The 12,731-nt window shown below is 47.5% G+C and overlaps 1 protein-coding gene across 4 annotated transcripts in view; it reads right to left on the bottom strand.

Annotated features, from left to right (window-relative positions):
* Nucleotides 1-8,025: 8,025 nt before the first annotated feature.
* The window catches only part of EPHB2 (EPH receptor B2), a 267,166-nt gene continuing 262,460 nt past the window's right edge, over nt 8,026-12,731 (bottom strand). For all 4 annotated transcript variants that reach the window (XM_074305917.1, XM_074305913.1, XM_074305915.1 and 1 more), the window contains exons 15-16: nt 10,985-11,140; nt 8,026-8,388 (exon numbers count right to left, since the gene is read on the bottom strand). In XM_074305917.1, coding sequence (XP_074162018.1) covers nt 8,280-8,388; nt 10,985-11,140 — 265 coding nt within the window. In that variant the 3' untranslated portion in view covers nt 8,026-8,279. The remainder of the gene's footprint in view (nt 8,389-10,984; nt 11,141-12,731) is intronic.

A 12,731-nucleotide genomic window follows, 5' to 3' on the forward strand; every position in this document is an offset into this window, starting at 1 on the left:
TGGACACCTGGGAAACACAGCTCGGCTTCAGTATTAGCCCAAGCTCCCAAACTAATCTTAGGCTACCTTAGGGAAGTGTGATGTTCAGGGTGAGATCACACGGTGGTGATCCATCTGGAGGGCTGTGTCCAGGGCTGGGTACCACATTCTAGCAAGGACATCAATGACATTTCATTGTGTTGGGGAGGTCCTGCTGACAAACTCCCTTCACTTATGCAGATTGGCTACTCATTTGTGACCTATGTTCTCATAAGGTTGCTCCAAGACAATGAGAGAGAAGTACCTGACATTGTAGGGCTAGTAGTAGAAAGAGCAAAGATTTCAGAGTTCTGAGGTCCTGGATCAAATGCTACCTCGGACACTATAATAACAGTCTATCTGGGTTCTGGTTCCTCATCTGTAAAATGTAAGGATTGGACTAGATGTCCTCTGAGAGTCCTTTTAGCTGCAAATGTATCATCCTATTGGTCAGAGGCAGAATCCTCCTGGATGCTTCCCAGCTTTCCAACTAGAACTCCAGTTTTGGAGTTGTCAATAAATTGGGAAGCATCCAGGAGGATATATATATATCCTATGCCACCTAGCTGCCCCGGTATATTTAAAAAACAAAATAAACATCCTATGCATATGTTTCAGTGTTAAATACTTTTAAAAATTATTTCAGCTATCTGCATCCAGAGAAAGAACTATGGAGAATGAATGAACATAGAATCTGTTCACTTTTCCTCCCCCTTTTTCTTTTTTTTTCCTCTTGTGCTTTTCTCTCCCAACATGATTCACAAAGAAATACGTATTAAGGGTCAGCTAGATGGAGTAGTGGATAGAGCACCAACTCTGAAGTCAGGAGAATCTGAGTTCAAATTTGACCTCAGACATGTAACACTTCTTAGTTGTGTGATACTGGGCAAGTCACTTAACCTCAATTGCCTCAGGAAAAAAATTAAAAAAAATTGTGTATTAAAATTAATATACATGTATAACCAGAAAAAAGGAAACAATAAAAATTAACGATTTCATTTGATCTTCATTACAACTTTTTAAGATAAGTAGTTACTATGCCAATTTTACAATTGTGGAAACTGAGGCAGACAGGGTGAATGAACTTGCTGAGGGTCACAAAGCTAGTAAGGGTCTGAGGCTGGATTTGAACTCGGTTTTCCCAACTGCTAAGGCTGGATCCCTGTCCAATATACTACAATGTCTCTCAAGAACAGATGAAGAAAGGTTCAAACAAAGGCCATCAAGATGGTGAGATGTTAATTTAGCCTGGAAAAGAAAGGCCCAGGTCTCCTAGAACCACTGCCTCCATGTATTTGAAGGGTGAGTTCATGGGAGAAAAGTCAGGCATTCTGCTTGGTGCCAGAAGGGAATGGGGGAGAATTGGGGAGGGGGGCTCTGTGGAGATGTAGAGTTGTTCAATGATGTCCCGCCCTCCATGACCCCATTTGGGGTCTTCTTAGCAGAGATGCTGGAGTGGTTTGCCATTTCTTTCTCTAGCTTATTTTACAGATGAGGAAACTGAGGCAGACAAGTGACGTGTCCAGGATCACATGGCTTGTAAGTATCTGAGATCACATTTGAATTCTTGGCTGCCTGACTCCAGGTCCAGCATTTTATTCACTATTCCTGCCATTCTGAGTTGTGCCAGGAGTATGGAGGTCCTGGGTTCCCTCTCTACAGCAGGGGGATAATTATACCCGCTCTACCTGCTTGTAGTAAGGAAAGTTCTTTGTCAAGTTTGGGGTGTTAGAGGAATGGAAAGATTGTGATGCACTTTGGGGCCCGTGGTAGCACAGGAATACTGCTCCCACTGCCTCCCTTGTGGAGCTGTTAGGAGGAAAAGGTTTCCTGGTGTGAATGAGGAGGCTGGAGATGCTGAGTGGCTTCCAGCCTTCTCCTGTTCTTATCTGCCCTCACTCCCCCCCGCAGACACAGGAGGCTCTCGATGCACTTTCTCCTCTTCCCTCTCTAGTCCCCAGAGTTCAGATTCTCTCATTCTCCTACCTCGTCTCTCCCCACTTCAGGCCATTCTTGTCTCCACTGCCAAGTTCTTCTAAAATCTGGATCCGATCACTCCCTCTCCTTTCCTCCAACCCCCACTCAAGGAGCTCCCAAGGGTCCCCTTTACATCCAGGATCTAAGAGAAAGTCTTCTGCTAGCACTTAAGCCCTTCACAACCTGGTCTTGGCCTACCTTAACAGGCTTTCTGCACCTTGCTACCCTATCTGCAGGTTCACATGCTCTCCCTCCAACTATGCTGACCTACTTATAGGTGCTCCAACACAACACGAGGCCTCCTGACTCTGGACATTTCCCCTGCTTGTCTCCCATGCCTGGATGTCCTCCCCTTCTCTTCCTGTCTCCTGGCTTCCTTCCAGGCTCAGCTCCAATGCTGCATTTCACAAGAGGCCTTTTCTGGTTCCCCTGAGCAGCCTGCCCTTCCATGTTGTCTTCATAAAAATCAGTATTGTATATACCCAGACTGCACTGCTTGTTCTATTGGAATATATATTTTCCTTGAAAGTAAGGACTTTAAAAAAACATTAAAAACTTTAGTTATATCCCTAGCACTTAACCCAAAGTGTGGTGCTTAGCAAGTGCTTAATAATTGCTTATTTTTGGTTTGACATTGTCTTTTATTGTGACTGTAGATGAGCTCTGACATTCTCTCTCAGCTGAGATTCATTTTGCATTCTAAGAGTCCTCTCAGCTCTGACCTCCCGGGTTCTAAGGGCCCTCCCAGCTCTGACCTCCTGAGTTCTAAGTTCTCTCCCAGCTCTGACCTCCTGAGTTCTAAGTTCTCTCCCAGCTCTGACCTCCTGAGTTCTAAGTTCTCTCCCAGCTCTGACATCCTGGGTTCTAAGGGCCCTCCCAGCTCTGACCTCCTGGGTTCTAAGGGCCCTCCCAGCTCTGACCTCCTGGGTTCTAAGGGCCCTCCCAGCTCTGACCTCCTGGGTTCTAAGGGCCCTCCCAGCTCTGACCTCCTGAGTTCTAAGTTCTCTCCCAGCTCTGACCTCCTGGGTTCTAAGGGCCCTCCCAGCTCTGACCTCCTGAGTTCTAAGTTCTCTCCCAGCTCTGACCTCCTGGGTTCTAAGGGCCCTCCCAGCTCTGACCTCCTGGGTTCTAAGGGCCTTCCCAGCTCTGACCTCCTGGGTTCTAAGGGCCCTCCCAGCTCTGACCTCCTGGGTTCTAAGGGCCCTCCCAGCTCTGACCTCCTGAGTTCTAAGTTCTCTCCCAGCTCTGACCTCCTGGGTTCTAAGGGCCCTCCCAGCTCTGACCTCCTGAGTTCTAAGTTCTCTCCCAGCTCTGACCTCCTGGGTTCTAAGGGCCCTCCCAGCTCTGACCTCCTGGGTTCTAAGGGCCCTCCCAGCTCTGACCTCCTGGGTTCTAAGGGCCCTCCCAGCTCTGACATCCTGGGTTCTAAGGGCCCTCCCAGCTCTGACCTCCCGGGTTCTAAGGGCCCTCCCAGCTCTGACCTCCCGGGTTCTAAGGGCCCTCCCAGCTCTGACCTCCTGGGTTCTAAGGGCCCTCCCGGCTCTGACCTCCTGGGTTCTAAGGGCCCTCCCGGCTCTGACCTCCTGAGTTCTAAGTTCTCTCCCAGCTCTGACCTCCCGGGTTCTAAGGGCCCTCCCAGCTCTGACCTCCTGGATTCTAAGGGCCCTCCCGGCTCTGACCTCCTGGGTTCTAAGGGCCCTCCCAGCTCTGACCTCCTGGGTTCTAAGGGCCCTCCCAGCTCTGACCTCCTGAGTTCTAAGTTCTCTCCCAGCTCTGACCTCCTGGGTTCTAAGGGCCCTCCCAGCTCTGACCTCCTGAGTTCTAAGTTCTCTCCCAGCTCTGACCTCCTGGGTTCTAAGGGCCCTCCCAGCTCTGACCTCCTGGGTTCTAAGGGCCCTCCCAGCTCTGACCTCCTGGGTTCTAAGGGCCCTCCCAGCTCTGACATCCTGGGTTCTAAGGGCCCTCCCAGCTCTGACCTCCCGGGTTCTAAGGGCCCTCCCAGCTCTGACCTCCCGGGTTCTAAGGGCCCTCCCAGCTCTGACCTCCTGGGTTCTAAGGGCCCTCCCGGCTCTGACCTCCTGGGTTCTAAGGGCCCTCCCGGCTCTGACCTCCTGAGTTCTAAGTTCTCTCCCAGCTCTGACCTCCCGGGTTCTAAGGGCCCTCCCAGCTCTGACCTCCTGGATTCTAAGGGCCCTCCCGGCTCTGACCTCCTGGGTTCTAAGGGCCCTCCCAGCTCTGATCTCCTGTGTTCTAAGGGCCCTCCCAGCTCTGACCTCCCGGGTTCTAAGGGCCCTCCCAGCTCTGACCTCCCGGGTTCTAAGGGCCCTCCCGGCTCTGACCTCCCGGGTTCTAAGGGCCCTCCCGGCTCTGACCTCCTGGGTTCTAAGGACCCTTCCAGCTCTGACATTCTATCTCCTAAAAGGATGCTGGGGTGGTGCTTTTGTACTCCAGTCAGATACCCCCTGGAGACACTTCCTGAATCTGTAGGTCTACCATGGGCACAAGGGATGCCTTGCTCTGCTTTACCATTAGAGGGCGTGCCCAAGACAGACAAGACAAGTCACAAGGCAGTGGAACCATCTGCAGCATCAGGAACCCCGAGCTGGCCCAAAGAGTCTCTGCTGACATTGCAGACTTTTAAGTGGCTGCTGCACTGGCAGAGAGATTCTTGCCCAGGTCTGGCTTGTCAGTGACTTCTGGGTAATTAGGATGGATGTTTGGAGACAATTAGACTACAAACCTGTACCTCTGGCCAAGGAGAAATGATTTGTGGATCAGCCATTTTGAATTAACTATTTAAAAGCCTCCCCCTAGAGCTCTCCTTTATCCTTCCAGGTTGTGTCGTATCTTCTCCCAGTCTTGTCCCTGTCAGACTGCCCTGCTCGCTGGTCCTTTGACATGAAATTTCCTCTCTTACCTTGGGTGCTTTTGCACAAACGGTCCTCCATATCTGGAACATACTTCAGCTTATCTCCTGCGTGTGAGCCTTCCTGACTCCCTTCGTTCCCCCTCCAGCTATCAGCCCTGTCTTCCTGAAGTTATATTACTTTACCCTGGGTTTGTCTTTATTCACCAATGCATAGATGTTGGATTCTCTCAGGAGAATTGACCTTGATGACAGGGAAAGTTTGGGGATTTTTTGTTTTTAAATCACTGGAGTAGCATGATGCATTGCATACAGTTTATCTTGTGGATGACTGAGGGCACCCATGAGGACACAGTTTTTTAAAGGATGGTTACCCTAGAACACCCATCTTGGGCAGCTTGCACCATACTGGACAACGCCAGTGAAGGTAAACACAGAACACAAGCTCATCTAGGAGCTTAATAAATGCTTGTCAAGGGGTTCCAGATAATGTGGCCATAGGCAACTCATGTCATCTCTGAGCCTGTTTCATCACCTGTAAAGTGAGGATGAGAATACTTCCCGGGGTGGAGTGGGAGGTGGGCCGGGGGCCCTATTTTTACCTCCTGTCTCTTTCCTCTCTGCCTTTGTTCATGTTTTTTACTATTCCCTCCCTTTGTCAGCCTGATTAATTTCTGTTTATCCTTTAAAATTCAATTTAAATGCTTCAGGAGCTTTCTCTGATGAGTCCGCTATTCCTTCTCAGGCTCGACAGAATATGTTTGTAACCTTGCAATGTAGCTGATAGTGTAGTATTGTCTATGAAAGGAAAGTCCTTGAGGGGAGGGCCTGGATCCCCAGGATCAGCACAGAACCCAACTTACAGGAAGCACCCAGAGGATGCTTACTGAGTGACTGAGTCTCTGTCAGATCCTCCTCTTAGACTGGGAACTCCGTGAGGTCAGGGCACTACAGCTTAGCCAGATGGTGTATTTTCCAGTGCTTCTTTAGTGTAAGATGTTGTATGTGCTGAGTGCTGAATGGGTATCTGTTGTATCGAACTACAATGCAGTTGATAGGCAAACAAAGCTAAATTATGTATTTTTCACAGTGTTTCTTTAGCGCAGGACCTTGTATATTCTGCATACCGAATGGGTATTCAATGTATTGAACTACAACAAATCAACTGCAGTTGGAAGGTTAGCTAAGCTAAATTATATATATAGTTTTACAGTGCTTCTTTAGTGCAGGATCTTGTATGTTCTGTGTGCCGAATGGGTATCTGTTGTATCGAGCTGCAGTGAACTCCCACTGCATTTGGAAGGCAAACAAAATTAAATTATGTATTTTTCACAGTGCTTCTTTAGCGCAGAACCTTGTGTAGTCTGGGTGCCGAATGGGTATCTGTACCAACTGTGTTTGGAAGGCAAGCTAAGGCCCTTGGCTCAGCTCATCCAACCGCAGGCTCCTGACTTGTACACATGGTACTTACACAGAACAGGGCTCCAATATGTAACTAACGTGTTTATTCCAGTACCATTCACTATACTTGATTGTTCCATCGAAACATCTGCATTTGCTCCTGGGAGGGACCGAGACACGGCAGCACCTGTGCCCTAGCCCGTGGGCCAAGGACGGCCCCTGGGCCATACAAAGCCTTTCTCTCCCGGCCTCTAGTCCGGTCTTAGGCTGGGAGAGACACCCTGGAGAGGGAAGCGGCCTGTTACCTGCAGAGTCTCCGAGGGACAGGGAAGCCCATCTCATGGGGTATCACAGTGAATGATTCAGGTCCTGGCCTCTGACACAGAATGCTCCAAACTCCTGGGGCGCTTCCTCGGGGGGCCCTCCGCTATACTAAACTAGGCTTGCTCTTCTCAGAGCAGTCAAGGGGAATGCTGGTGGCTCTGTCGGACCTTTTCTCTTGGGGGGCCGGTCCCAGAACACTGAATATCAGGATTAGTGACTAAGTTTTGCTAGTCAGTCCCGGGTCCTTCTTGCTTCCCTATTCTTACTCCACCTGCTAATTTCCAAATAGGTGGGGCCGGCACTGACCTAATTTCTTTTTCCCATCCAAGGACATTTTTAAGAGTTGTATCTTGGGGCATGGAGTGATACCTCCTTGCCTGAAAGTCTGCCTGCGTCTCCCCCACCCCAAGTCCTGCTCGGTCCTGGAGTGGCCTTTGCTTTGGTGACATGGGACAGACCGGGTGGATGGGAACCCTACGGGGTAGTGGAAATCATATGTTAAAAAAATCAGGAAATGGGCATATAAAATCTTGCCCTTGGTATATTGCCTAGTCAATAAGTGTAAATGTCCTCCTGCCAGAAGGACCGAGTCCTTAAAAGATAGGAAACGTCAAAGTGTTACTTCATTGTCATTTAAAAAAAAAACCCCGACAAAACAACCCCAACCCCACAAAATTGGTGTAAACAAACCAAGCAACAGGACAAATCTTCCCCGAAGGCAATCACAGCCAACGCTTTAGCACCAGTCACCGATCTGCTCGCTCCCGGACTGCGCCCGAGGAGAAGGAAGAGGTCATTGGCACATGGTGAAGACCCAACTCCAAATTTTGTGCATGTGATATGTATGAGAAGGTGGTGCCGTAGGGTGAACGGAGATGCCCAGGCAAAGGGGGCTCTCACAAAAGCTGTCTTTTGCAAGAACTGGGCCATTGCTTGTGTACGGTGTCCTCCCCCTTTTGTGGGGAGTGGGGGGGCTGTGCCCATCAGCCCCCTGCAAAAACAAAAAAAGTCTTTCTCTCTCTCATTCTCTCTTTTTTGTTTTCCTTTTTTAGTTCGTTAAAATCTTCAAAGCTGAAGAATTCATCAGTTTGAGTGGGGGCAGGTCCACTCTGGGGGGAATGGTTCCTCAGGCCTCCTGGGCCACCTGCCCACTTCAGTGTCCCCAAGGGGAAACTGAGGCCTCATGGAGGGCTGGCTGTCAGGTGATGTGAGGGATAGCAGCCTTCTGAGGGAGAAGAGAAGTTACATGTTCACCTCCATCTTCCTGAAAGCTCCCCTCTCCTTCTGGTCTTGGTCAAGCAGAATCATTCTCTTTCTTAGAGGGAGATGAAGAAACGGCTTTTGGTCTCCAACTGGAAAAAAAACTAAATGAGCCCTTTTCAAAACTGTCACTGCTGTTCTTCATTCATTATTTGTCCTTTAAAAATAGTTTTCATATGGTTTTCCCCAAAATATCTTTTTTTTTTTTCCCCATTCCCTTTTTTCTTTCTTTTCTTTTTTTTCCCATTGCTTAAGTTGTCGGCGTTTCTGATGACTTCTCACTGCTGGAGTGGTTCCACCCGTTGCCACTGTCCTCAGAGCAGGTGGGTGACTCTGTGGTTGGACATAGGACGCTCAGAAATTGGGACCGGGGCACACAGAGGCAAAGGGGAGCAGGGCCGTGAGGAAGAGGAGAGTGAAAGTGGGATGAAGGTCAAACTTCCACCGACTGGATCTGGTTCATTTGCGCTCGCATCACCTGAATACTGTTTAGAATTTTCTTTTGATGACCAGCTAGAGTGACGCCCACACGAAGAATGTCCCTTTGGGGAAGAAACACAAAGATAAGTATTGGATAAAGGAGCCAGAAGGCTAAAATGTGCCAGTCTGCCTTGAGAAGGCCTCTCCCTGCTCTGAACTCACGGCCCTTCTTTTCTGGGCTTTGGAGAAGTTTCTAATCTATATCTGAGCTAGATTCTCTGCAAGATTCCCTGATCAAGAAGCCCAAGCTCGAAGATGTCGGATCTCCTGAGATAGCTCATTTGTCTTGGAGAGCTCTCATTGTTAAAAATTAAAAATCTTCTCAGCGCCTCTCCCACTCCGCACTGCTGTTAATTCTGACCTCCGGGCAGCCAAGCAAGACAAGGCTGCTCCATTTTCCACATGACAGCCTCCAAATACTTGAAGATGGCTCCCAGGTTCCTCCCAAGCCAAACACTGCCAGTTCTTCCAGTTGATCCTTACCTAGTCTGATCTCCAGGTCCCTTACCAGCCTGGCTCCCACTTTTTTGAGTTTTCTAATTTAAGGCTTTGTTTCTGCTGCTGAGTAATTTTTTAGTCATGTCTTACTCTCTGTGACTCCATTTGGAATTTTCTTGGCAAAGATACTAAAATGTTTTGCCATTTTCTTCTCCAGTTCACTTTACAGATGAGGAAACTGAGGTAAACGGGGTGAAGTGATTTGCCCAGGGTCACCCAGCAAGTATCTGAGATCCTATTTGAACGTAGGATGATTATGAGTCCTCCTGATTCCAGGCCTGGGGCTCTGTGCACGAGGGCTCTATCCAGCTGCCCTTAAAGCTCTATTCTACAGTGGAAAGAGAGACTTGGATTTAAAATCCATTTCTGACACTTACTAGTTGTGAAACTATGAGTGACTTCTCATCCATAAAATGGGTTTATTAACACCAGCAGAGCAGCTAGGTAGTAACAATAGATAGGGCACTGGGTCTGGAATCGGGAAGACACAAGTCACTTTAACCTCACTCAGACTCAGTTTCCTCTTTTGTAAAATGGGGATAATAGCAGCACCTACCTTTCAGGATTGACTATTTTAAATATTTTGGAGAATATTTTAAATTCTCTCTCTCTCTCTAATATATATATATATATATATATATATATATATATATATATATATATATATATATATATATATATATATGTATGTATACACACACACACACACAAATGCTATTATTGTTGTTGCTAATGTCCTTTCTAAAAGGAGAACAATTACACACTGCCCACACTTATTTCACGCTTTACAGTCTGCAAGTACTTTCTATGTCCATGATCTTATTTGGAAAGCCGTAGGGGCTTCATTGTTACCTAATACTCATACTATTTTTCGACTCTTCCTGTGGCTATGTCTCAGCTCTCTAATGAGATGCTAAGCTCCCTGGGGCGAGGGACCACTTTTTCTACTTCTTTGTATCCTACTACCTTGGGGCACATGGGAGGTGTTTCATAAATATTTGCTGATTCCATTGCATTGATTGTTTGATGATGATGGGGCCTATGACTTACTGCGAAGGGCCTGGGCTGTTAGGAGAAGGTAGGATTAGGGGTACACAAGGCAGGCAGCTTGCCTAGGGCCCAACACCTGGAGAGGTGTGACAAGGGTCATTTTTTATATGACTTTTTCTAATTCTCTTAATACCAAGAACTGTGGTTCTCTGTGGCTCAGATGTATTGATTCTGCAATCTGTCAGACTGCCTGGGTTCCGGCAAGGGCTCAAAGCCTCCACTGGTCAGCCACAATTTTCCTTCTTTGCCTCAGGTATAGAAACACCTTGTTCTATTTTGTGGTTGGATGGCTTGCACCCTTGCTGGGCCTCCAGATCCTGGACCTGCTTCTCCCTCCCTCCCAGCCCCCCAAGTCCATCTCCTGCCTTTCCTTTCTCTGACCGAGCGATGGCTTCAGGGAACTTGGAGATCTCACCTCTCCTTGCTGCAGATTGCTTTCTACATGAGTAGAGTAAATGCCTCATCGGATACTCAGGTACACATTAGCTACCGGGGCCTGGGGCCAGATCTCCTCACACTCAATTTCCCATTGTAATCTGACCGCTTTCCTAGCTTATTCCTACAACCTGAAGACAGATGGACAGCGGCACATCCCTCTCCAGAGACCCCCACAGAAAGGACTGATCCCCAGAGCCCTGCAGCTGAATCTGAGGAGAAATGAAGAACAAAGCAAAGTAATGAAGGAAAGGACATGGGAAGCTGCTCTCCTCCCCAGACCACTCTGAGCTATGTTATCTCTCTTCTGGGTATGTAGAGAGGTTATGTCCACTGAGAGAATGGGAGCTCCTGGAGGACAGCAGTGGCTTTCCCTTAGTTTTTGTGTTCCCAGCTCTCAGGAAGGGGGTCTCAGTAAGTGCTCTTTGATTATGGGAAGCTGCCCTGCGCTCCTCGCCTCGGTCAGCCACCTGTGAGATGGAGCCCCGAAATGCGTGGCAACATGGCCAAGAAGCTCGGTCCTCCTCAGCACTCCTCTCAGGCCGGGAAGGGAGCAATCACCTGGGCCTGCCTGACACCTTCATCTCCCAGGCTAGCAGCGGGGCAGGCCCACAGCACTGTGCTTCCCAGAGCTGCGAGGGAACGGGGGGGAGCCTGGGGAGGCCCGACACTTACTCCATCATCATCTGGGAGACGACATCGAAGGACGTGAAGCCGGCACTGGCAAAACTCTCCTTGTACTGGCCCATCTTGATGGCCTCCAGCCACTCGTCCACTGTGTTAAAGCTGGTGTAGTCGGGGACCGTGCGGTCCAGCAAGGGGAGGTTGATCCTAAAAGAGGGTCAGAAACAGTCAGTGTGTGGCTTGTTGTGGACAGACCATGGGCGTGTGCCTCTGTGTAGAGATTCACATACATGTAATCTGCACACACGTGTGCAAAATAATGCATGGGTGTCTGTGATACAAAGCACATGTACACGTTTTAAATATGTTGGATATGTGCGTAATGCACACATTGTGTGTCATGTGTGCAAATGTAGGTAGATAAAAAGATTGTATATATGTGTGTATATATATAATGCATATGCATTTTATATATATATTATATATATTATTATATATATTATATATATGTGCATTGTGTATGTGTAAGTGTAGGATCTGCTGGGCTCATCTGGAAGCACAGAGGGGCATGAACAAGTTCCCCAATGGATTTAAAGTGAAAAGAAAGCTCCTAAAAAATGACTAGATCTGTGAAAGACGTGTATGTTGGAAGTGGGGTCAGAAGGTTTGGTCACTTTCCCAACAAAAACTGAGGAAGCCCTAGATATAGTAATATGTATTATATTATAATTATAATATATTAATGGATATTAATATACACACATATGTATATACATGTATGTATGTATATATGTTTTAACAGGTTTAACATATATTGGGTTACTTGCCATCTAGGAGAGGGAGTGGAAGGAAGGAACACAAGATTTTACCAGGGTGAATATTGAAAATTATCCATGCATATATTTTGAAAATAAAAAGCTTAATTAAAAAGAAAAAAAAAAAAAAGAAAAATAACTTCCAGGAATAAGGAAGAGATGTCCCACTCTGCTCCCAGCCCTCATTTGGAGTAATGTGTTTAAACCGAACAACAATGAAATTCTCAGTAATAAAGACAGTTGTATAGTCTTATTAAAAAAAAGCAACATGTTTAGTCCTGGGTGCAAGGGTATGCCCCCAGCTCTAACCCATTCCTGAGAGCCAACTGTTAAATTTTCAGTGTGAGCATTTGTCCCTCATAAATGGGCAAAAGCTGCAAAGCTGGTCTTGATTTATTGTTTTATCTCAACTTAAGAAAGTGGTAATAATGCATATCAAATGTTAAAAGAAAAAAAAAAAAAAGAAGAAGAGCATGGGATCCGAAGTCACAGTCTGGGATCCGGGTCTCTCTTTGACCTATATGACCTTGGACAGGGAGCTCATCCCGCTGTAGGCTGGAGTTTCCTGAATGAAAAGAAGGAAAGCTGGAAGGCACAGTGGACCAAGGCTTAGATTTGGGTCAGGAGGACCTGGCTCCGGCAGTAACTAGTTGTATAATCCTGGGTAAGTCATTTCAAGTGAGAAGTGAGAACAATAATAGCACCTGCTACATAGGAGGTTGGAAGGAGAAAGTGAGATCACATGTGGAGAAGGCTTTGCTTCTAGCTCTGGTCTCCTCCATGGACTCTAGCTTGAATGAGGAAACTTATCCTCCTGGATGGTGACCGCAAGCTGATTCTCAACAATGTTTTAAGCATCTGGAGGGCCTGGACCATGTTCCTCTTCCTGGGTTTTTTCAAAGTTTTAGGTCCATAGTGAGCTCAAGACTATGTGCTGAGATGAATAAGGCCTTCCTGAGTTATACACTCCCTGCCCTGGTAGA

The sequence above is a fragment of the Sminthopsis crassicaudata genome, chromosome 3 (assembly GCF_048593235.1).
Source record: "Sminthopsis crassicaudata isolate SCR6 chromosome 3, ASM4859323v1, whole genome shotgun sequence".
Classification (NCBI taxonomy): Eukaryota; Metazoa; Chordata; class Mammalia; order Dasyuromorphia; family Dasyuridae; genus Sminthopsis; species Sminthopsis crassicaudata.